General features: G+C 41.8%; 1 protein-coding gene and 1 long non-coding RNA gene across 8 annotated transcripts in view; one reads left to right on the plus strand and one right to left on the minus strand.

The window, feature by feature from the left end:
• TPK1 (thiamin pyrophosphokinase 1) overlaps positions 1–25,500 on the minus strand; it is a 234,000-nt gene that overhangs the window by 75,733 nt on the left and 132,767 nt on the right. For 6 of the 7 annotated variants that reach the window (XR_014161499.1, XM_081881806.1, XM_081881805.1 and 3 more), the window contains 2 exons: positions 13,562–13,657; positions 827–973 (listed from right to left, as the gene is read on the minus strand). Coding sequence is in view for 6 of the 7 variants with exons in the window: in XM_081881806.1 (XP_081737932.1) it covers positions 827–973; positions 13,562–13,657 (243 nt within the window). In the remaining variant the exon portion in view is untranslated. The remainder of the gene's footprint in view (positions 1–826; positions 974–13,561; positions 13,658–25,500) is intronic. The other variant, XM_081881808.1, reaches the window with a different exon arrangement.
• Positions 8,991–17,548, plus strand: LOC309352981. Its single transcript, XR_014161500.1, has 4 exons — positions 8,991–9,401; positions 11,339–11,433; positions 15,726–16,015; positions 17,401–17,548. It is a non-coding gene; the product is annotated as an uncharacterized lncRNA (long non-coding RNA).

A 25,500-nucleotide genomic window follows, 5' to 3' on the forward strand; every position in this document is an offset into this window, starting at 1 on the left:
CTGTGTACAACCAGTCTTCATTGGGCTGTTTTTATGGGATAGTCACCCCCTTAGGTTTTCTTTTCTAAAACTTTTTTTTTCTACTTGTGCAAATCTTGTGGTTCTTCCAAGCACGTTATTTCACAGATGAAGTTGTATCTCAGACAGTATCCATCAGGGGCAGGGAGGGAATCTGACTCAAAGGAAACCAGTTCACTATTTGCTCAGTGGTTCTCTGAGACAGAATAAAGCAGGAGAACTGTCACCTGTCTCAAACACATGGCCAATCTTTTTGCAAGCTCCATGGAGACAAATAGTCTGAAGAATGAGCTAATGCTACTCTAGTGTGCATTATTGTAAAACCCCTTCTTGGCGTTTTCATTCTAGGCCACCAAGCTGAGAAGTAACTAGAAGCACAGAGGCAGCTGCTGAACACCTGAGTTACCCTAACTTCTGATTTTAAATTAAGCAGCAAACAGAAAATGTTGCATAGCGCAATCTAGTTAACATCCAGCTGGAGCTAAGCTTTTTCAAAGTCTGATATCAGTATCAGTGGAAGAATTTAACAGGAGCTTAAATCTCTTCCCCTGAAATTAATGGGACTGAAAAATAACTGAACTTTGGCTGAATCACGCCCTTGGTCTTTTATTTCTGAATCAATAACTTCATTGTAAACTTGAATAGATAGAAACAACACGTTGGTTGCCTTTGATGATACATATTGATTTCCAGGCTGGAATAGACATAAGTCTTACTGAAGGTGAAATAATTTTAGAAGACCAAGATCATCAGTCTTCTTAGACTGCTGTTTTTTTCAAAACAAAAAGTGTTGCTTCATTTTACTTACATGTTGAAGTAAGTATATTAGGGAACTCTCCTGAATAACTATGACAGGAAAGGGTGTTATCTTAACTGCATGAAAAAGTGTCTCCACAGATGCCATGATCTGGTCAAAGCGACCTCCAAGTCCTCCCAGCGTTACAATCATGTCAATCTAAAAGAGGCACAAAACAAACATTGGTAAATATCACCGAGAGCATCTGCTGTACTTTTCCTTTGGGTAACTTTCTCTCATATGTACAAAGTGCAGAAATACAGTTTAAGGGGATGCCCAAGAGGTTACAGAAATATCTAGCACGCTATTTGCAGAGCATTTGGAGAACCTGGAAGATGCAGAGGGAGCTGAACAGATTGGGCACATTTAGCCCCACCTGCATGATTTCCCTGAGTTTAGCCCTTAGCCTCCATACAAGTGAATGTCTGCCAGTCACTCCTATGGATAAAATAAAAGCACTGTACTTGGACGCAGGGCTTTTATTTAGCCGGAACTTGCTGGAACTCAATTCTGGCCCCTCTCAGGTGGACGCCATTGCTGTTCTAAGAGTATGAGGGAGGTGTTCATGGTGAGTTCTGGCACCTCTTTTTCTAGAAAAATAGCACTTATTATTTATTATTTCAGTGAGACTTTTTCACCTCTTGAGACTGAGTGGCTTAGTGTTCAACTGGTGGCAATCCTGCAGGGAGATTCAATGTACTATTTCTGTATGAGATATACTGCAGAGCACACAGAGGTGTACACAATATTATCAAAAAATTCCTCCAGATACTAATTATGCATTTCTTATTCTTACTATTAACAACAATACGGTAATATAATATAGCACCATCTATGAACATGGTGCTTTACAAAATCAGTTTTGACAGGTTCCGACCTAAGGGTGTTACCATTTAAACACAGATACATAAGGCTCAAGTGTGATTGCCTGCTTGTCATAAAGTTGGAGAAGGAGGTTTTGATACCCCTGAGATGAGAGCCCACTATTGGGGGTAGATCCCTCCTGCACCCACTCAGTGAGACGCAAAGGGAGAAACCTGATAAGAATGTTTTTTTATTGCTGTGGCCTCTGTTCATCAGCATTTGTCTTGCTTTATCAGGATTTCACGGCGTTCACATGAGAGTAGGCTGTTGAGTAAGAATTTAAGACTATGGGCTCAACCGGACTTGGGCTTGTTCTGTGCCTAGAAGCCATGTGTCCAAGCGCTTTTTTGTTTGTCCTGCAGTTTTGCCCTTTCCCCACCACTTCCCCCCAGAAAACCCACTCTTTAGCAATAAATAGGAGTGAAAGTCAAGCTGGAGAAAACCCGACGTTTGCTCTGATTCAGCCGTAAGGACAGGGTTTCCCTGGGGGAAAGTGGTGGGACAAAGCAAGTCTGGATGAGCCCTGAATTATGAGAGTGGTTGCAGAGTATGGCTACTGTGCGTACTAGGAGAGTGAAGTTTAAGAGTATTGTTTATTGTATTTACGTTGTGTGTTGATTATGTAAGAGTGTGCTAGAGTGAAAGTGAATAGAAGGCACTTTTAGCAGTAGTTAGATTAAGTTGTGTTTGTTGTTCTACAGGGGATTGGGAACTTAATTGGATTGGCTTGCTTAACTGTATGTTTCATTGGTCATATGTTGGCAGTGTGTTTACTTTTCTTTTGCTTGGTTGTTAATTGTGTTATTTAAATAAGTGGACTTTTTACTCTGTATCTTTTGCAACTGATCTCAATTTGTAATGTTTTATTTTGATGCTTTAATGAGTATTTGTGGAATGTTCATAGTATTTTTGTAGGTGATCTTCATGCACAAGGTTTTATTCTGATGCTTGAGAGGAAACCCTGTTTAGCTGCTCACTGTGGTGTTTTGTAATGTGCAATTTTCTTAGATATTTAAATTTGATATTTATTTATGATAATTTAGAGAACCTCCCTGCCCCATAAATGGAATATAACTTGTCCTAATATGGTTTAATATAACTTAAAATATAATATGGTTTAATATAACTTGTCCTAATATGTCCTAACATGGGACGTGAGTGGCGCTGTGGATTAAACCACAGAGCCTAGGACTTGCCGATCAGAAGGTCGGCGGTTCGAATCCTGCGACGGGGTGAGCTCCTGTTGCTCGGTCCCCGCTCCTGCCAACCTAGCAGTTCGAAAGCACGTCAAAGTGCAAGTAGATAAATAGGTACCACTCCGGCAGGAAGGTAAATGGCGTTTCTGTGCGCTGCTCCGGTTTTGCCAGAAGCGGCTTAGTCCCTCGGCCAATAAAGTGAGATGAGCACCGCAACCCCAGAGTCGGCCACGACTGGACCTAATGGTCAGGGGTCCCTTTACCTTTAATATGGTTTAGTGTAAAGCTAGCTGGACTCTTCAATCTTGATCTGAGGCTGTATTCCAGGTGCTCCCTCTGAGGGAAGTTTGGAGGGTGGTGATGAGCGAGAGATCCCTTTCCAGTCATGGTTTCCCACTTGTGGAATGCTCTCCCCAGTGAGATATGCCTGGCCCAATCATCAACATCCTTTCCATGCCAAGTAAGGACTCATCGCTTCTTGCAGGCATCTGATGGATTGTGATGATTTTGCTGTATATTGACTGTATGCTTTTGCTGCTCTTTTATTGGGTCTGTTCTGGCTTTTGTTGTAATGCATCATTCTTCTTCTGAGTTTACGCTGTGCTGCATGATCTTTTTTAAAGGCCCAGTACCAGTTTCTGATTTTCCACATGTGCAGGTTCATATATGACAAACACTTCTTCACATCCATGATTTTCACCCTTCACTTCCCTGCCCTGTTTTCTTTCAACAAAATCATAAAGTACTAACATTACAGCTACAGTGGTGCCCCGCAAGACGAACACCTCGCAAGACGAAAAACCCGCTAGACGAAAGGGTTTTCCATTTTTCGAGGCGCTTCGCAAAACGAATTTCCCTATGGGCTTCCTTCGCAAGACGAAAACCCATAGGGAAATCTCCGGGACAGCGGGGAAGTGCAGCGCGTCTTCCCCACTGTCCTCGGACCTCCTCCAAAGGCTGGCGGTGGGGCGGAGAGACCTTCTCCCTGCGCCAGCCTTCGGATGGCTGTCCTGAAGACTTGCGGTGGGAGGAGGGTTTTCCTTCCCACCACCAACATTCAGAATGCTGTTCTGAATGTTGGCGGTGGGGAGGAAAAACCCTCCTCCCACCGCAAGCCCCGGGAACAGAGGAGAAGCGCTGCGCGCCTTCCCCTCTGTTCCCATACCTGTCCGAAGGCTTGCGGCGGGAGGAGGTCTCTCTGCCCCACCGCCAGCCTTCGGAAGGCTGTCCTGAAAACTTGCGGTGGGAGGAGGGTTTTCCTTCCCACCGCCAACATTCGGAAGGCTGTTCTGAATGTTGGCGGTGGGAAGGAAAAACCCTCCTCCCACCGCAAACCCCGGGAACAGAGGAGAAGCTGCGCGTCTTCCCCTCTGCTCCCGGACCTGTCCTGAAGGCTTGCGGTGGGAGGTCCGGGAACAGAGGAGAAGGCGCACAGCTTCTCCTCTCTTCCCGGGGCTTGCGGTGGGAGGAGGGTTTTCCTTCCCACCGCCAACATTCGGAAGGCTGTTCTGAATGTTGGCGGTGGGGAGGAAAAACCCTCCTCCCACCGCAAGCCCCGGGAACAGAAGAGAAGCGCTGCGCGCCTTCCCCTCTGTTCCCATACCTGTCCTGAAGGCTTGTGGTGGGGAGAAAAGCCCTTCTCCAAACCGCCAGCCTGGCAAGCGGTTTCCATAGGAACGCATTAATTGATTTTCAATGCATTCCTATGGGAAACCGTGCTTCGCAAGACGAAAAACTCGCAAGACGAAAAAACTTGCGGAACGAATTAATTTCGTCTTGCGAGGCACCACTGTACTGTATATTATACTCTGTGATTACATTGAAAAAGGTGAACATATTGTATATCAAAGAAGAGGATGAATATACTTTAAAAAGAAGATGAATATATCAAAGAGGAACTCAAAGATATACGAGTGGGAAAGAATTAAATGCTGTTATATTATCACTAATGTTATTATCTTTAAATACTACAAATGGCTTGGGGAGTCCTATGTGGCAAGCACCTAATAAACTGAATAAATAGTAATAGTAATAGCACTGGTAATAATGATGCTGATGATAAGAAGAATAGTAATAATAATTTTATTATTTGCACCCTGTCCATCTGACCCAGCCACTCTGTCCATCTGCCCCAGCCACTCCAGGTGGCTTCAAACATATATAAAAACATAATCAAATATTGCACATTAAAAAGCTTCCGAATGATAATTATAATAATTTTAAAAAGTTTATTGTTCTAGCCAAAGCCCAGTCAAGAAGAAGGAGAGGGAAATGAAGGAGACAACAGGGAAAGAATATGTGATTATTTCAGTTACATATACTATGTAACTGAAATAATAATTAGTTATAGCTAGATATTGAAACCATGGGGCCATTTGAAAAGCTTCACCGAATTTTTATAAGGGATTTTAAGGGGGAAAGAATGGTGCCCTCATGGAAGTAAGAGTGGCTCCACCATGGGAGTGTTCTGAGAGGCAGCTCCAGGCCTCAGGGGCATCAAACGAAGCAGAGTTGTTTCCGGGAGCAGGAGGCCGTCAGATGGCAGAGCTGGTAATTATGAGTCAAGATATAAGAGAGAATAAGAAAAAGAGAGGGCAAGGCCATCTGGTTGAGGACAAGAAGCTAATGCAGGGATTTAAGGAGGTCTGCCTCGCATACAGTCAAGGCAACAATCAAGGTGAATAATGCTGCGAACACAGTACTGGTTTGATGTGAGTTGACCAAGATGAAAGAAAGCAGGACCCACTAAGAGAAAATTATCATAGACAAGGTGAGAGATAACCAAGGTATGCGGCAGAGTTTTTGCTGAAAAGACAAAAAAGAAGGGCTCTGTCCTTTCTAATGTTATGAAGGGAGAAGCTGCATGAATTGGTTATATACCCCACCTGTCGTGTCATAAATGGCACCCACCTAAAAAATGGGAGGGGGGTGCTTAGGTAAGGAACAAGCACTACCCTATGGGAACAAAAGCTGATAGCACATGATAAAAATCACACAGCTTCTAAATTCTGTTTCCTACTGGGACTAATGGAAGGGACCATTAATTTTAAACAGTTTATAAGCTTGTTAAACAACACGCTTCTGTGCTAATTGGTGCAGCAGACATTCTCATTCTTGTTTGGATAACTTAATAAAGAAGAAGGTATTAGTGGTACAACTGCAAAAAGTATGTGCGGATATGTAGCAAGTGAGAAAGAGACGGGGTAAAGGTAGTGAAAAGAATTATGAATGGGATAAGAAACTGCTACCTATGTATTTCTAACATGCTTGATCACTGCTATTAACGGACACTAACAGAAATTATGAATCACGCAACAAACAGCAGAAAACTGACTTTGTTTTGCAGCCCTGAGGCATGACTACTTTTTAGCATCCTACAATGATACTGCAGTAAAAAAACTTTATAAAATTGTGTCCAATACAGTCATACCTCTGGTTGCGTTCGCTTCATGTTGCGGGTTTTCGGGTTGTGAACATGGCAAACCCAGAAGTGTATACTTCCGGGTTTTGCCATGCGTGCGCAGAAGCGATCTGCACGCTTCACACATGCACAGAAGTGTTCTATCGCGCTTTGCGCATGCACAATAGCGGCACTCTACTTATGGACTTTTTGGGGTGCAAACGGCACCCCGAAATGAATTGAGTTTGTAAGTAGAGGTACCACTGTATTATGCTTGATATTGAGAAACTCCATGGAATATTCTCCTTGATGGATTTACAAACCATTACATCTGGATAGAAAATGGACAAACAGAGCATGCAGCAGGACTAGGTGACATATGGTCATTGAAGGTGTCATGTCTAGCTCATAAATCAAGTTTTCAATTTTTAAAAATGCCAGGATTTCGTTATTGTTCAAGCACTTTTAAGTTACACTGATTCTTGCAGAATTTTCAGCATGTGTTTTGTGAAGTAAATGGGGATTAAAAGCACTTAAAATTGTTCCCTGAATTTAATTTCCACACTTGTTTTTTTCAATCTTAAGCCTTTTTATTTTATTTAAACCGGCTTCTGGTTCCGGTTGCCTTAATGGCGCAGCTCCCAAGACAATGAGAGATTGTTGGCGAAGGAATAAACAAAGATGACTGAAGGTAATTATCTTTGTAAACTCCCCCCAGGGTCGGGGAAAACGAGCTTCACTCGCAGATCGTCTCGTTACCTGGCTTTCACTCCAACATGGAATGTGGGAGGTAGCGAGGCGCTGAGTGCAAAAGCACTTTGCCTTTCGGTAATGCCAATGAATGCCAACACTGCCATTCATTAAGAAGCAGTGGTTCTTCTGTTCATTAAGATTTTAATTAGGATTAATGCACAGACACGTGCTAGTAATGATGGGACAAGATCAAAAACTGCCAAATTGAAACAGCTACAAGGATGTACAGATTTAAATAAGAAATATGATTTCATTTGATCTAAAAGACAGTATGTGTTGGGGGGGGGAGCCAATGGCTTCATTATAAATCCTTTGTTACATAAATGACTCAGCAATGGAGAATGCCATTATTAATTTTTCCATATAGCAAGTGAAGTTGAAGGAAGACGGGAGTACAGATATGGATTACAATGACAAACAGAGCTGTGTGAGGAAAACATAATAGTATGGAATAATGTTTAAAAGACTTGGAATCTCGACAGAGTTAATTCTTATTTTTTCCTTGACTGAGGGGAGGACGGATTGGACTTTGAGGACTTGCCAAGGCTTTGGTGGCGTGCCAGATCTACAAGTAATTATAGCTAATTTCTTCAGTTGGACAGAGAAGGCAGAACCTGGAGGCTTGCCAGGGCTTTGGCAGGGCAGCAGGCAACCCCCCTCCTGGGATTGAAAGTAATGGCGATAGAATTTTACAGCTGTATTCAGAGGAGCTGGATAACAAAAAGGAGAGATCTCTCTAGAGTGACACCAAGTCAACAGTGCCGCAAGACACAACAGGAGACTAGGCATAACTAAGATGGACATAATAATTGATAAAGACTTAAAGGAACAATTGATTAAAATTAATACCTCACATAGGAAGAAGAAAGGAGAACTTCACTAGCGAACTTATAAATTACTAAATGCAATGAAACTCAAGAGTGAAGGATATTTGATGGCTAAAACCCCAGAATTGGGCACTAAGTTACCTATGGTCAACACTTTATTTGGAATCAGTGTACAGTGTTCAAAACTCCCATTGTTCTAGGCACATTTTGTGACAAGGAATTTCATGACTGTGAGCAGTTTCTGCGCTCTGGGTGCAATACAGCACCTAAGATTTCAGATTTAAACTGCAGAGTGGAAGGAAAGGAGGACTTTTTTTCTGCTTCCCCACTTCTAGCTACTCTCTGAAGATTGGAGAAGAGACCCTCTTAAAAAATATTAGGGGGAAGGACTAGACCATGTGAAAAATAATATTATGAACATAATATTTTAGCTGCAGTTCATTCATTTTCAGCTTTGTATTCTTGTTATAAAAAATCACACTGAGACATTCTGTTGTTGCACCCATAACCTAGGTTTAAGGTGCCATTTTTAGATAGATAGATAGATAGATTCTTTATTGTCATTACACAAGTGCAACATTGCACAAGTGCAACGAAATTGGATGCCATCCCTTAAAAACAACAAAAGCAAAACAACAACAACAACCAAACAAACCACATTCCAGCCACACCCACACCCATCAAACTCCCAGGTCACACTATCGAGTTACTGCATTTAAGAAGGCCACAGCTCTTGGATAGAAACTATTTTTCAGTCTATTTGTCCTTGACTTGATGTTTCTGTATCTCCTGCCAGAAGGCAGTAGTACAAACAGACTGTGTCCCGGGTGAGATGCATCCTGCAGGATATTGTTTGCTTTCCTAAGACAACGGGAACCGTACAGTTCTTCCAAAGATGGGAGGGGATGACCAATAATCCTTTGGGCTGTGGTTATGACCTTCTGGAGCACCTTCCTCTTCCTAGCTGTACAGCTGGAGAACCAGGCACAAATACAGTATGTGAGAATGCTCTCTATGGAGCCTCGGTAGAAGGACACCAGCAGTCTCTCACTCAGATTGTTCTTCTTTAAAAGTCTGAGGAAATAAATTCTCTGCTGGGCCTAGCTTAAAATTTAAGATTTAGCTCCTAGCTTTCATATTTCAGTTTCTAACACGGAGTATGTGTATAAAGAGTTTGACACTTAAACCCCTGTACACACAATTCTTTTACGGAACTGTACTGCAATTGTAGAACAATGTAGAGAGAGAAAATTAAAGAATAGCATTTTTTTGCCAAGGTACCCTCACAGAAAGCAATGGAAGTAAGTCTAATATAAGTGCAAGCCTCAGTTTCTGTAAGGATGTGTGTGTCTGTCTGTGTGTGGGGGGGGGGAGTGTAAGAGAGTGAAGGAAGAATTACAAACAAAAAACCAGAGCCTAAAATGTATGTATGAATGCAATAGAAACAATACAAAGAAAGACTTGGGAATTAAGCTTTAACTGATTTATTCTTGAAAGCTTTCACCAACAAGGAAAGATGGGATCAACTAAATGGAGGACTCCTGCGCGTAAGACAAGTATTTACCTTTTGTAATATAAAATGCAGCAAGTTTAAAATGAACTATTTCATAAGATGGCCTGTGGTTCTAGCATTTTATTATTTCTTAGCAAAGCTGCATGAAAATATACTTGTGACTTGGAATACATCTGAATCTTTTGTATAACGTCAAAGGCTTTGACTGTCACCAAAGATTTCCCCTCCCCAGCCAAAGCTCTAAATTTAGACTAAGTTGACTTTTGTCTATAAAGCAACATACCACGAAAAGCCTCATCAACCTTTATTTAGGCCCAATGAGATTCTGCAGGCTTTGTAACCAAAGTGAAAAGAACTGCATTCCAATCCAGAACTGCCGAGGGAACAGAGAAATAAAAAATGAAAACTCTGCCAATTGCTCCCAGGGAGGATTTTAATGGAGGCAATTAAAAAAATTCTCTTCTAAACCTTTGCTCTGTGGCATAAAGCCCTGTGATTTGACTATTTGATTCTGCAATATAGTGCAAAATGAATGGAAGAACCGGTAGATAAAGTCAGAATCAATGGTGAGCCTCATGTCTTTAAATGAGGGTCTGCTATGATCACGTGTGTGACCCTGTGGAGCATATCTGCAGCACAGCTCTTTTTGTCCCTGTGAGCTGTCATGGGGGACTGAAGAGTTTGTTCTGAGAAGACTGGGAGAGTGTTTTGGAAACTGGCCTGACTGGACTTCACTGGGTCCATCCATTCCAAACTGTCAGCATCAGTCGCTGCGCAACAAGAGTGTCAGAGGGCTACTGCTTTTTGTCCCTTCTGTGGCCTTCCCATAGGCTGACACCATTATACCACACTGGAATAAGAAGTCTCCTAACAACTTTCATCACCCTTAGAAACTACAGTTCCCAGGAAGCTCTGGGGGAAGCCATGACTGTTGAAAGGGGGTTAAATGTATAGTGAAGATTGGGCCCAGGGGCGCCGACTTATAAAAAATATTGGGGGGGCGGGGGCCCATACCGACTTATAAAAAATATTGGGGGGGCCCAAGACCTCCAAACCGCTGCTGCTGGGGGAACGAAAGGGGCGAGCCCCGGGCTGCCCCGACCTTAAGTGAACCTGTGAGGGCCCGCCCTTTGCGGCAGCCGATTGGCTGCCGCCATGGGCGGTGAATATTAATGAGCTAGGGGGAATCCCCGCTTCTCGCAGGGCTGACGCCAGCCCCGCGAGATTGTTGATGGGTCGAGAGCCCGCAACCCCACCCCCTCTCTAGATCGGGAGTGGCTTTGTTTTAACTCATTACTGAATATATTTTAAAAGGTAACTATCGTCAAACAAGGAAAATAAAAAATACCAACATAATTTTGTGATTTTACAAAGCATAATATAACTAATAATTTTCTTAAATTATTGGGGGGGGCGGAGCCCCCCCAAACGAATTTTTGAGGGGGCTCGGGCCCCCTCAGGCCCCATGGAGTCGGCGCCTATGATTGGGCCCCACAGTTTTGCAGATCCCTTGAGGCAGTCTGAAGGCTGTCCTTTTTAAAAAGCTCCAAAATATGTCACCCAGCCATCCACAGCCTGGGAACAGACATGCTTCTTTCTGTATGATTCTTCTGAGAGCAATGGAACATCACCCAGTCCTGTTGCTCCCCAGGGGGATTTGCTTTATTGCAGTTGGAGGTGTGTGCGATAGCTGCTCCAGGCTGTGGAGACAGACAACCTTTTCTGGGCTTTTTCAAAAGGATATTTTTAAGGGATAGAGATGACCCTGCAGGCCTTGGATTGCCACGCAAACGGATATGCAGGACTGCAGGTTCTAATATAGACCCGTGATCTGATCCAGGACATGATCTGTCTGGATCAAATTGGGTGAGTCTGCTTTTTAATCAGGATTCTGCATATTCCTGTTGCATCCCTTTTTCACAGGTAGGGTGATTCTGGTACCAGCTAAATTTGTCAAATTTCCTTTTAAAGCCATCTACAGAGGAGAGACTGCTAGAACCAGCAAGGGCAAGATTTTCCACCTTCATTGTCCCACTTCCGGAGCCCTTTTAAAGAGGAGATTCTACGTAAGTGTTTATTCTTGCTCTCTCAACATTTTTGTTGAGTGAATGCTCTTTGAAAACAAATGTATTTGGCGTTTTGAGACTTTTGAAATATTAAGTTTTTGTTTGGAAATATTATCATTTGGTATTGTTTGTTGTTTGCAGTTGTGGTGTTCATTATTTGTAAGCTGCTGCCGGGGGGGGGGGCGCACTTTTTTTGGCCCAAAAGCAACAGTAACACAATTTAGTGCTTAGTGTAGCAGTGCTAACACTATAGAACTCCCTGCCTATTGATAGCAAGTAGGCATCTTCACTGGAGTCTTTTCGGCATCTGCAAAAAACATTATTGTTTAGACAAGCCTACCCAGATGCTTTAAAAGTTGAGGTAATTTTAATATGTTTCAGTATTTTGAATTTTGTTTTAAAGTAGGGTTGTGAATTTTGCTTGATTTTATTGTTTCATCTTTCGTAAACTGCTTTGAGGGTTTTTTATGATCAAGTGATGTATAAATTTTATGAAATAAATAAATATAGCATCAGAGTTCCAGGACACAGTAAGCAATTTCACCTTTTTGACATGCCCAGAACATGCATTTACTCAGGCTATGTGAGGGTAACTAAAGGGGTCCACAACCATTACACTTTTCTACTGCGGATGTCTTTCCAATTTCATTCTCTGTCACAAGAGCCATCTTTGTCATTCAAAACACAACCCAATGGCTGGCTTAAAGTGAGACACCACTAAAGGGCTGTACAGCAATTATTTGATGAACAATTAAAGGAATTAAGAGTGGAAACAGAAAGTGTTCAATGGAAATGTATTGGATGAAGCAGAGGCTGAAGAAAATGTACAGCTTTCAGGGGAAAACACTAATGATGATTTGCCACATCAAGAGAATCACTTTACACAGATGTCTGAAGGACAGGAACAATATAATGTTGGAGGTATGATGTTGAAGGAGAAATTAAGAAATATTCTGTGTCAGCAGAGACAGAGTTGAGAAAGAAAGGTCTCTGTGTACAGTTTGGATTGAATTTTAGAGGAAACAGCAACTAAGTCTCTTGCAGCATTTTTGGAAAAAGAATGGAAGAGAAGGAATGGAAATCATATTTTTCTAAAAAATAAGGACAGAAAATCATGGCCAACCTGAAATGGGATTGGAAAGAAATGGATTTGGGTGTGAATTAAGGACTATAAAATAAGTAACCAAGTATGGATCATTGTCTTATTACATAAACACAGCAAATAAACTCTCGAGAGAATAAAGGACAAATAATGATTTTTTTTTTAATATTGGAGATGAAGTTGGATTGGAGGAAGACGATTGCTGGCTGACTTGTAATAAGTATTGGATAACTTCTTTTGGAATTCTTGTTTGGAAAGAAAAAAGAATGAACTTGAGATGCCCAAACTGAAGAAAACTGGGAAAACATTGTATAGCAGATGGAGGAACAGCTAGATATTACTCTGGATTAAATATTTGACTATTTTGAGGAACTTACTGACAAATAGTTAGCAGTCCCTTTTACTTATTCCTTTTTTCTTCCTTTTTTCTTTAGCTTTTTATTGTTATTCCTTCCTTTAATATTCTTAGCTTTTTGTTCTCTTTCCCTTTCCTATTATTTTTTGTTTTGTTTGTGCTTTGTCTGTTGTATTATTTATGGTCCTCTACTCAGGGTTAAAGGAAGCGTTAACTTGCAGATGAAGGTGATGGAGAGTTAATGAAAGACCCTGTGGGAGGGGCAGGGAAAGGAAGATCTCCCGGGATGGGAGGTTGGGAAAAGAAAGGGAAGCTCCCAGGTGAGAGCTGGGAGGATCCACCTTTCTCTGTGTTGGTCAAGTTACGATTTACCTCTCAAAGAGGTATGCTTCTTTTTCTTTTCTTCTTTGTTTTGTTTTTGTTTAGATTAGATTTTTTTTGTAATGTATTAATAAAATATTATAAATAAATAATGAAAAGAGTAATCTTTTTTAGGTAGCTGATGTCTGTTTTGCTTTCTACCTCAAGCCACATGACACAACATGACTTAACACAATATAAATGAGCCTTAGACTTGGAAAAACATCAAGAGACTCTCGAACTCATTCAGTGAACATTGAGAGAAAGATTCACTGTCACAAAATGTGTATTTAAAGAGTTGCTACCTTTACCTGCAAGTTGTTCTTTTCTATCTTCTGCTGGAGTATCTGAAGGCACTTGGTGAAGTCTGTTAAGTCTTGATCTGGGGTCTCTATGAGTTCACACCCCTATGGGAGGTAATAAAACAGCAGAAAGAAAAGGGCAGATGTTCAGAATCAAGCACAACTGTTTTCCTTGCTTTTTGCTGCTTTGATACGTGTGTCTCGGTATAGAAAGAACTCTTTTCAAAATACAGACTTCAATCCAGCTCCATTTAGAGACAAGCTTTTACAAATACATTTCAATATGTATTTTTCATGATGAAGTCTCTAATTCTGTGGCTGTTGTGACATCAGAAAGCAGGTTTCTGCTACTTGTGACCTACCAAACCCAATGAAACCCACCCAATGAAGGCATGTGGTTTTTTTTATTAATTGGTTGTTATTGAATGTACAAGATTCAATGAATTTAAATTCAGGAGCACCACTGGAAACCTCATAACCTTAAATACATAAGCAATCAACATTTATAAACATTGTGTAAGATGCTGTAAGATAAGGCATGCATTGTGGCCTATTAGAGGGATGGTAAACATTCTTATGCTGAATGCTGAACACAGAGCCATCAGGGGAATCAGGGGACAGGGCTCACCCTCATTATCCCTCTCATGTAATCTCTGAAATTGAGGAAAGGTATCTGACACCATTGTGTGTGTAATCTAGGAGAGCGTGATTGGTGCGGTAACATTGGTGTAGAGTCTTTGAGTCGTCCACCTTTTGTTCCCACCCTGTGCGTGTTGTGGAGAAAAGTGAGTGGCAGATAAGGCTTGCCAACCTGGGAAGGTGGCCCATCTAGGAGAAGGAAACTCTGATCTTAAACCTCCACTGCCTTGTGGGATATCTTCAGAAGAAGAAAGGCTAAGGAGGAAACCCTACACAAATCTGGAGTGGGGGCCCTAAGACAGTTGGATGGTGTCTTGTACGCCTCCTTCTGGCAACTCCTGCAGACAAGCTGGTGCCAAATGCATTGCTCTGCTTTCCTTCGGACCACATCAGCGAGGTCAAGAGAGGGTCACTTTGGTGCATCTAACACAGCGGTTTGACAAGCGGAAGCCAACAACATATAATGCCACAATACTCCCCCCACCTGCTTCCTCTTCTGTCAACATGTAAAAGTGATGTAGAGAGAAAAGCTTTAGATTTATCATAGCAATACCCTACTGACCTTAACGTGGTGGTTTTGGAAAAGAAATGCAACATTTACCCTCAGTACATGAAGCAATTTTTGTAAATGCAGTTGAAGCCATTAAACTCGTTAAGGGAGTACAGATGTGGTGACCTGTTTCCAAATATTTCTGTTAGCATATGAATACTACTAACAATTCCAGCAACAGTAAATTCTGGAGAGAGGTCATTTAGCAAACTCAAGTTACCGGTAATTAAGAATCATTTGAGGACTACAGTGTCTCAGGAACTTGCTGTGGATTTGGCCAGAGTAAATACTGAATTCAACATTGCCAAAACAATTAATTTTCATACTGTGATTTTAAGTATTTCACAAAAAGGCCAGAAAAGCCATTTTTTAAAAAGTAAATGTATATATAACCTTTTTACTAATTCTAATGCCTCCAGGTATAGGGCAGTATATAAATTCAACAAACAAACAAACAAATATGATGAGCTGATCTGCATTGCCATATAAAATGATGCTTTGATGTGTACAGTCATACCCCGGGTTGAATGTGCTTCAGGTTGAGCGCTTGCGGGCTGCACTCCGTGGCAACCCGGAAGTAACGGAGCGCGTTAATTCCAGGTTTCGCCGCTCGTACATGCGCAGACGCTCAAATTGATGTCATGTGCATGCGCGGAAGTGGCAAAACACTACCCGCGCAGACGCACCGTCGCGTCTTACGTTCTATTCAGGATGCGAACGGGGCTCTGGAATGGATCCTGTTCGTATCCCAAGGTACCACTGTATCCTTATCTGTATTGTAGCATAAACAAAGGTGTTCATATCAAATACACTTTCTTAACTCTGGTCCTCTTATTTTATTAGTATTTATTGTGGAGGAAGTATAACAGCAAAAGGTCTTAAATGCAGAAAATTAACTGCTGGTGCCTTACTATAAGAAAAGGAGCAGCAAATCTACTTCCAAAGGCTGCCATCATTGACAATAATTGCCATTTTTTCCTACAGAAAAGGGGAGCTTCTTTCCAGGTCCCGCCTCCTAATGAGACCAGCGAATGGCTGAGGTGGTGGACACTGACACTGCACATGGCATCACGATGAAAAGGACAACCTACAATGGAGGAAAGCTTGTGAAGCTCCATCTCTCACATGACTTTCCAAGGTTTTTAGCAAGCTAAGTTTCTGAAGCTCAGCCCCCTGCATAGAACCATTTGCTGATTTTAGCCCCCTACCTATAGCTCAGCTATTATGGGATGCTTGAATCCGAGGGCACAAAAACATCATTTTCCTATAGCTTGGTGAGTTTGTTTTAAGTATTTCTTTTCTTTTTTAAAAAATAAGACTCCTTACATACTGCACTAAGTTATAGGTGTCAAGATTATGTTAAAATGGAGCAATACACAAGTTCGCATCTCTTAATTCAGTGCTCAAACAGTTCCTAAGCTGCTGCTAAAGAGCTGAGTAAGGAATAGTGAAGTATGTCCACCATATAAAGTCGCCATTCAATGAGGTTTCAAGGATACAAAATACCTATATAGCGCCATAAATTATAATAAGGACCACAGTTGCTAGATTTAGAGTTTCCTTCACCCACTACTTCAAGGTCTCTTTAAAGGCTTTGTGGCTCTATCCATATATGATTCATTTCATACTTTTACCTTGTACTGTAGTGACTGATAAGAAAATTAGGTTCTCACCAGTGAGCCCCCCTATATTATGAGTCTGAACATACCATTTAAAGCTCAGGAAAGGCTAATAAAACAAAGGATGACAGCTTTAAAAAATATAGGTCCAGAAATTCAAAAAGTAAAGCATCATCTGCCAGCAGATAAGATAACTAAATCCAGACTTGCAAATATACCGTATTTACTCGAGTCTAATGTGCCACTGAATCTAATGTGCACCTCAGTTTTCAAAACCTTGAAACCAAAAAGTATTTGCTGGCGAATGCGCACCTTAATTTTCGCAACATTATTTGGCCAAAAATGGTGAGCATTAGATTTGAGTAAATACAGAAATTATCTGTTGGGATCACAGGATATTTATTAGAATTCTCAGATTCTCAGGGCCACCTAAATTCCTTGGTAAGTTACTGAGGAATGACACAGTATTTTTCTCTTACATATAAATATGGCCTCAGTCTACTTGTTGACTGTGCATGTACATGAGTTCATGTGGGAAAATGTAATGTGTTCGGTAGCAGTTACTGAAATAACAACTACTGCTTGTGGGAGAATTTGTGATTTGCAAGTCCACATGTTACTGATTGCCTGGCAAGCGTGACTGCCCCTTCTGCCTGCTTGCAACCCACACTGCTTCAGGAACACCCCAAATTCTAATGACACATGGGAAGGGCAAATTGATATAGGTAACTCCTCATGGTGATGCCGAGGGCTCCAGGAAGAGGTGGTGCAGGCCTGGGACAGAACTGGATCATACATACATCCACACGACTGCTGCATCTCAAACGTTACATCCAGAGCAGCATGGGAGGTGACCATGCAGAAGGAACAACCAGATGGAACAACTACTGAGCTTATGCTTGTCCACATAAGGTGCCCTCTTATGGAAGAAAAGCACTGTCTTTGTAGTTGCAGAGAGAATCTATAATATATGGCGACTTTTAAAATACAATCTTTAGCTGTTTCTAAGAAATTAACCTCTAGGCTCTCAATCTCAACAGCCCATTGTCTATAACAGCTTTTCTTGAAAGAATGAAGCCAAGAGGACAGCTGGTGTTTCAGGACCAACATAAGCTGCTGGAACCAGAAGAATGACAAAGAGGTCACACTTTTACTCTCAGATTAAAAAATAAAGACTGTTTTTCCCCAGGGTCTCTCTCTCTCTTTTTTTGCTCCAGAGTACCAGACAAGTAAGCAGTTTACAGATACTGGTTTATAAATAAGTGATATAAAACACCATCAGCACTCTTTGCTTCACTACTTTGGCACTGGTTGGCATTTTTAAATCCATTTCCTTGCAGATTTGATCTGGTGTCTGTAGGCAGAATACAGTGGCATTCAGCACTCAGAAAAGCTGAACTGACATAAAACCATTTCATTGATCTTGGAAATAAGTCCACAGAAATTATTAGCTGACAAATAATTTTACTAGTCCACTTGCCCACATGTATGTTTCGTTAGTTTTTGTGACACAAAGGTGCCCCCCCAATGAAAGAAATTACACTCTGTCAATGTCAGGAGTCCAGGTTCTGGCTTGATAACACAGTAAGTGTAGGTAATTAAAAAGGAGGATTTATTGCAAAAAATAGCGTAGGTAATTAAAAAGGATTTATTGCAAAAACAAACAGATAGCTCTAACAAAGCTGCCAACATTATCATTCAAAATGACCCTTCTGAAGACTCCTTCCGGTTCCTACAGAAGATATTGAACTTTCACACCTTACATCTCTTGTTTTGCTTCCTGTCCAGCAGCCCTCCCATTTGCCAACTCTTCGGACTTATTAGATCAGCTCCAACCTTTTCCTGTTCCTCTAGACCAGAGGTTTTCAACCTGTGGGTCCCCAGATGTTGTTGGACTACAACTCCCATCATCCCTGAGCTCTGGCCTTGCAAGCTAGGGGTGATGGGAGTTGTAGTTCAACAACATCAGGGGACCCACAGGTTGAGAACCGCTGATCTAGACTGTCTCTGTGTCTGTTTGCTCCTGTTTGAGCTTCCTGAGAGCTTTGGCTGTGTTCCAGCCCGCTCTCAGTTGTTCTCTTGGCAACCAGCATTCCAATGTCCAAGGGAGTCGCACTGGGCCCTGGCTGCTGTTCCACCTGTGTCAAATCTAAACTTCTCTGTTCTGCAGCCGGCTGCAAAGTTCCACTAGGAGCTGGCCCATTCCTGACAGCTGAGCTGCTCTTACTGATTCCTGCTCGCCACAAGTGACCACATAAATATGTGTTTTACAAGCCGCTGTTAGACATGGAGTCCAATTCAAAAACCTCCATAATATATGTTGGCACCGTTCTCCTGTTCCTCTCTCACAAAAGCCTGGGAGGATAATACTGAGGCATAATTCATGTAAACGAGTGGTTTCATGCTCAGCAGGGTAATTATGAGCACATTTTAAAGCAGCCACCAACCAACCAACCAACCAGCCAGCCAGCCAGCCAGCCATTGGTAGGACTAAACAGGTAGTAAAGCTTATCAGTGAAAAACAACTGTTTGTCAAAAAATTTGGCACAGAGCTGTTTGATGATGATGCTTTGTGGCAGCGACAGGGAATCTGTGGTTCTCGGATGTAGCCTCACCATGCCTGGCTGTTGGCCACGCTGCCCAGGGCTGATGGGAGCTGGGTTTCTACAACTCCAGAAGGACCAGTGCCTGATTTACATACATTCAGAGCAGACTGTAGCCCAGGGCCTCATAATCTAGAGTGGCCTTGGCCTCTTGCAATTTTCTTTTTTTAAAGCATGCAGATTTTACTACCTAGGCTCAGTTGCTTAGTAACATTAAGCACATGACATATGAGCCTATGACTGCATAACAGTTACAAAAGTGTATATTACTGTTTAGTAAAGTTTGCGGAGGCTTTAAAGCTATTTAGAATCAAATTATAAAGTTAGGTATGAAGCAATAAGTGTTCAGATCATTGTCTATCATTATAGTGTGCATTTTGAGAACAAGTGAGTATTCTTTTATATCACTGTGAATCACAATAATATTTAATTTTGACTTTTTGTGAAAATAATAATGAGTAAGCAATATGAAAGTGGTGCTAGTAAATGAAAGTGACAAAAAGAACACAACATTTAAAGGCAACCATGTCATATTGCTTTGCACAGCAGGCAGAAACAGCCCTATGTTGTTGTTGTTATTTGAGTTTATATACCGCTCTGTACCTGGAGGTCTCAGGGCGGTTCACAGTGTATATAATCAGAATAAAAACAACAACCCAATAACACGCCCCCCCCCCGAAAAGAGCCACATTTTAAAAGGGTATAGGATGTCAAATAGACCAACCAAAAGCCTGGTTAAAAAGGAACATTTTTGCCTGGCGCCTAATGGTGTGTAATGAAGGCGCCAGGCTAACTTCCCTGGGGAGAGCATTCCGCAGATGGGGAGCCACTGCAGAGAAGGCCCCGTTCTTGTATTGCCACCCTCCGGACCTCTCGAGGAGGCGGCTCACGAAGGACGGCCTCAGAAGATGATCTCAGGGTCCGGGTAGGTTCATATGGAAACAGGCGGTCCTTGAGGTATTGCAGTCCTGAGCCCTTTAAGGCTTTATTGGTCAAAACCAATTGGTCAAAACCTGGCTGCTGAATTCTGCACTACCTGAAGTTTCTGCTGAAATCATTGGGTTTGCTTTCAAATTCTTTTAGGACAATAATGAGCTTGAACTGCTTCTTTTGGTGTAACTATCTTGTGACATGTTCCTTCAGCACTTTGTGTTAATTCTTTGGTTTTAGGTCCTGTCATTTCATTGTCACTTTCTCCAGACATTTCTGTACTTCTAGTGGTAGTTACTGACAACAGTTCTCCTTGAAGTTCTTGGGAGGCTGCGTTTTGTATGTAAGCTAGTTCTTCACTCTGTGCAGACTGCTCAGTGTGGTCTACTTCATTTTCTTCAACTTGTAAACATGGACGTTATGTATCTGAGGGTGTTACTTGAGGAATGCTTTTCAGCCCCGTGGAACCTTCAATGTGGGGTTTCGCAGGGCTCAATCCTATCCCCCATGTTGTTTAATATCTACACTTCCACCTGTACATCAAAGAAGCTCACCCTGAAAAATAAAATTTCAGCCACCAAGACATGTATCAAATAATACTCAAGGAGAAGGTTCACACAGCTTTTCCAAATGTGGAAACAAATTTAAGTTTGTTCCTGTGTTTAATGGTAACATTAATGGTGAAAGATCATTTTCTAGACTAGAGGATAAAGAATGATCGATGGTCAACAATGTCCCAAGACCAATTGCCTGATACAAGCATTGTCTGCATAGAAAATGATGAACGGTGATTTATTGATTTTATTGATATAATTGAGAAGTTTGCTTGAAATAGACTTCTTATATAGTATAATGTTATAACATTGCTATGATTCCTCTGTGAATGTTCTGTGTGAATGTCTTAATTATTTCCCTACTTCTATAAACTTATTAAAGGTTATAAATTAATAAACAATATTTTTATCAATGCTAACGTTTCAGCAATGCTCTACTTTCAATGAGTAGATAAAGAAGAGAATGATTTTTTGTTTCTCATGATCAAAGGATATTCAGTTTGGGCTTCCCAAGGTCTTCTAGCCCGGGGCTTCTGGCTGCTTTAATCTGGTCCTGCCTGAGGCGGTCGCCTTACCTTACTTCATGGGTGGGTCAGCCCAGAATAAAGATCTACATTGGGATCTGCTGCCCATGTAGACCCTGCACCTTAAGTGGTTGCTTCACCTTGCCTCACGGCTGGGCTGGCCCTGGTCACTGGCATAAGACACAAAACGTATGGAAAAACTAAGAGCTATATGAACTTGTCAAATTTGACAACTGCTCTCCCAGCCCCTCTGCTGCTGAAACTTTTAACTTCAGCAGATGCTGGTTCCTTCGCCCTTCTTCCTCCCTATCTTGAAGTGTTATTTTTCAAAGTAGTTAACTCTCTGAGACAGCGTCTGGTTTCTGGTTGACTGTGGATTTTTTACAACATATATTTACTATGACAGTTGCAGCAGCAAAAGAGTTTTTCCACATCAGTTTCAAGGTCTCTTTCTTAACACTACATTTTCTTTCCTTAAAAGACTGTAATTATTGCATAAGCTTTCAAAATGTAAAAAAAGGACCAGAAAGATGGAAGAAACCTTCTGAACAATTTATATCACTATTATTATTATTATTATTATTATTATTATTATTAGAATTTATATACCGCCCTATACCTGGAGGTCTCAGGACGGTTCACAGAAAAGATCAACATAAAAACCACTATATAACCAAAATAACAACAACCAAATAACACCTCCTCTCTTAGAAGAGATGCATTTATGATACCAGCAAGATTTGGGGTGGGGTGGGAGTGGTGGGGTGAAGCATTTTGCTTGGCTTGTTGGCTTGCAGCATAGAGGCTGGCTCAGGTGTGCATGCTGAGGTCCACTCCCGTGGCAATGGAGCCTTGGCAGCTACCTGACCTGGGGTTGCTGGGGCTAATGCTGGGCCTGGCTCAAATGTGGTAGCCCCAGTTATTTCAGGTGGGAGATTAAATGGTGTGGGGACTGGGATGTGTAAGAGCCTGAGGATTAATGATGCACACACATGCTTAAGGAGCTGGGCAGGTGAACAAGATGTAGGAGATGGGCAGGTGTACCCACAACAATTTCTAGGAAAAGGCATGGAAGACTTAGTATGCTTGGAGAGGGGACACAATTTTATTAACTTTGGAAAACACCAAACAGTAGCACAGCAGTACAATAACTTGTTTGAAAATCTCCCATTACTGTCACCAAAGGGTTCAATTATCTCTAATTGTAATGCTTCCTCTGAAAATTATGTTGTATGATGAAGGGCAGCAAAACAATGTAATTCTTGCAATGTAAACTTCACAGGGGGCCACACACATTCTGCTTGAAATCATGTGTGCCACTTTCTCAGTCAGTGATATGCACAAGAAAGCTCCAGGCTAGACTGAGAAATTGCCACAGGCAGGTGGTGCCAAGGGCCCAACTAAGTTCCACTGGTGCTACAGGAGGAGAATGTGGTGACCTAGTTTGGCCAGATGGCAGGATCCCAAAGGACGGGCTTTATAGGGAGCTGGCTTCCAGCAACAGGCCTGCTGGTAGACCAACCCTGTGTTACAAAGATATTTGACATGAAGGCTGGCACCATCAACCCTGCCTTCTGGGAATCCCTTGCAGATGACCACGGCGCCTGGAGACAACCAGTCAGGGTGATGTATCCACAGCAGTGACCAGAGAAGGAATGACTGCTGGGAGGAGCACAGAAAGAGGAAAAGCCATGGTGCACCTGTAGCAGCAAAACCGGGTTCCTTCATCTGCCTCCACTCCACCAAAACATGTCCCTCCCGTATTGGTCTCGACAGGCACAGCAAGCACTGCAACTCTCTAACCATTTGACTTTATCCCTGAAGATTAACTCTTCCATTGTCTCCTGAGACAGGCTGATGCCAACCAACAGAAAATTACTCCACGGAAACAGGAGAGAAAGGAGTGCATTTGGGACCTGCTGCTGAATTGCTGTGGATAAGGTATGGGCTTGCATTCCCCTTTGAGGGCTAAGTTCATAGCTTATGGGTCCTTCTGAATTCAGCAATTTGCAGCAGTACAGGTAGAAGAAACGGAGGAGGTGAGAGATTTTACTTTCTTGGGCTCCATGATCACTGCAGATAGTGACAGCAGTCATGAAATTAAAAGACACCTGCTTCTTGAAGAGAAAAGCAATGACAAACCTAGACAGCATCTTAAAAAGCAGAGACATCACCTTGCCAACAAAGGTCTGTACAGTTAAAGTTATGGTTTCCCCAGTAGTGATGTATGGAAGTGAGAGCTGTACCATAAAGAAGGCTGATCGCCAAAGAATCGATGCTTTTGAATTATGGTGCTGGAGGAGACTCTTGAGAGTCCCATGGATTGCAAGAAGATCCAACCTCTCCATTCTGAAGGAAACCAGCCCTGAGTGCTCACTGGAAGGACAGATCCTGAAGCTGAGACTCCAATACTTTGGCCACCTCATGAGAAGAGAAGACTCCCTGGAAAAGACCCTGATGTTGGGAAAGATTGAGGGCACAAGGAGAAGGGGACGACAGAGGACGAGATGGTTGGACAGTGTTCTCGAAGCTACCAGCATGAGTTTGACCAAACTGCGGGAGGCATTGGAAGACAGGAGTGCCTGGCGTGCTCTGGTCCAGGGGGTCACGAAGAGTCAGACATGACTAAACGACTAAACAACAACAAGGTATTCTTTTTACAAACTGACTAATACGCCTGCTACAACACTATACAGGACAACTGGAGCTTGTCTCAGCAATGCATGCCCAAGTAAGATCTAGATCAGACTATGGTGACGTTTTCAATGTGGTGCTGCCTTTGAAGACGGTTCAGATACTTCAACTGATGCATAATGTTTTTGGTGGGGGCAATGCAACCAGAGCATGTGCTAGCTCTGTACCAGTCACACTGATTGCGGCATGCTGTTTAGGGAAGTTTTTAATGATTGCTTTTTTTAAATCTCTTGTTGGAAGCTGCCCAGAATGGCTGGGGAAACCCAGCCAGAGTGGCGGAGTATAAGTAATAAATTATTATTATTATTATTGTTGTTGTTGTTGTTGTTGTTGTTGTTGTTAGGTATTTAAGTACTGTTCTTTGTTTATTCCATTCTTGTTATTCTTCCATGGCTTACACGAGATTTCTAAAATTCTTTCTGAAGTGCAAGTGTTCCTGGCATTAGAAATCTGGGTCTGTTAGCTTTCAGGATTTAAAAAAATTCTAGGTTAGGTACAGAAGTCATCCAAATGTGATTCACAGCTTTAGGAAGTAGGAAACCTCTCCACTTTCTGTCAGTTATTTCCCAAGCTGTGACTAATTCCCAAAGTAATCTCTAAATCTGCTAGGAGTCATATATAAACACCAAGATGTTAGGGATCTATTGCCTACAAATCAGGACTTCCGTACCCCCCTGTATTCCTTGCTTGCAGCTCCCCTTCTCCCTTGCATTTTCCCTTATTCTTTACTTTGGATCATTTCATTGAACTCCTGCTGAATGTATGCTAGCACAGATTTTACCTTGATTCTGAAAGTGATGTCTGGATGCTTCCCAACACAGGATGGAAATCTACTCCCAGTGAAGCATGAGCATGGTTCTCCAATGCCTTTGGTCTACCAAATGTCTGTAAAATTCCATGGGTCTCCACATTACTACTATAGTTCTTTGGATGTGCTTGATAATTTACAGTCCTTCTCTAGTTCATCCTTATAAAAACTCTGTGAGGGAGGTGTTCAATTCTCCCATCTGACATACGAGGAACAGAGGCTACAAGAGAGGCTTGACCAAAGCTATACAGCAATCCATGCTAAAGATGGGCCTTCAGCTCAAACCAATACAAATCTACATAGCGTTATCCCCTGGAGTTCTTGGCATGTTACTCATGCTAGATTAACTCAATAGAAGATTGCTAGCAACATAGTGATCATAATATAATACAGAGCATCTGAAGTATTAGGTGGTACATATGTATATGAAATAAATATGTTTTGGTACAGCTGAAATGCCTGCATAGGCCAGATTTCAGATTCCACATGGAATTTGGTGTACTGTACATGAAACAAGAGAAGATAAATAGTGTGGAGTACATTACTGTGAAGTATAAATATGCACAAATTCTTCTGGTGTCAATGGGAGATTCACGCCTTAAAAGACTCTGAGGTATTTAATGATGTCTTTGGCTTCCTGGCCATTGCTTCGTGTCTGAATTTGTGTAAACAACAGCAAAATATGTTCTTGAACTGGACAAGGAAAATAGCAGTGAAAAGACAACTGATGTTCATGCGGTAGTTCAACAGTATCATTAATTGTTAATTAATGGACTATCATTAATATTTCTTTGGACTATTAATCTTTCTGGACTATCATTAATATTTCTTTGTGTGAGTGCATTACTATATAAAGAGCAAATTTCGATTTTGATTTTGATTTTGAGGTGGAAGAAACAGGGTGAGCTGAGGGTTTGTTTTTGTTTTTTTACTGCCGTACTACCGCACCTTTTGAAATGTAATCTATTATACTATAAAAAGAAAATGAAGCCCCTGACTGGCATCAAAGTCTATTTCTTAGAGTGTA

The sequence above is a fragment of the Podarcis erhardii genome (assembly GCF_964252035.2).
Source record: "Podarcis erhardii genome assembly, chromosome: 12".
Lineage (NCBI taxonomy): Eukaryota > Metazoa > Chordata > Lepidosauria > Squamata > Lacertidae > Podarcis > Podarcis erhardii.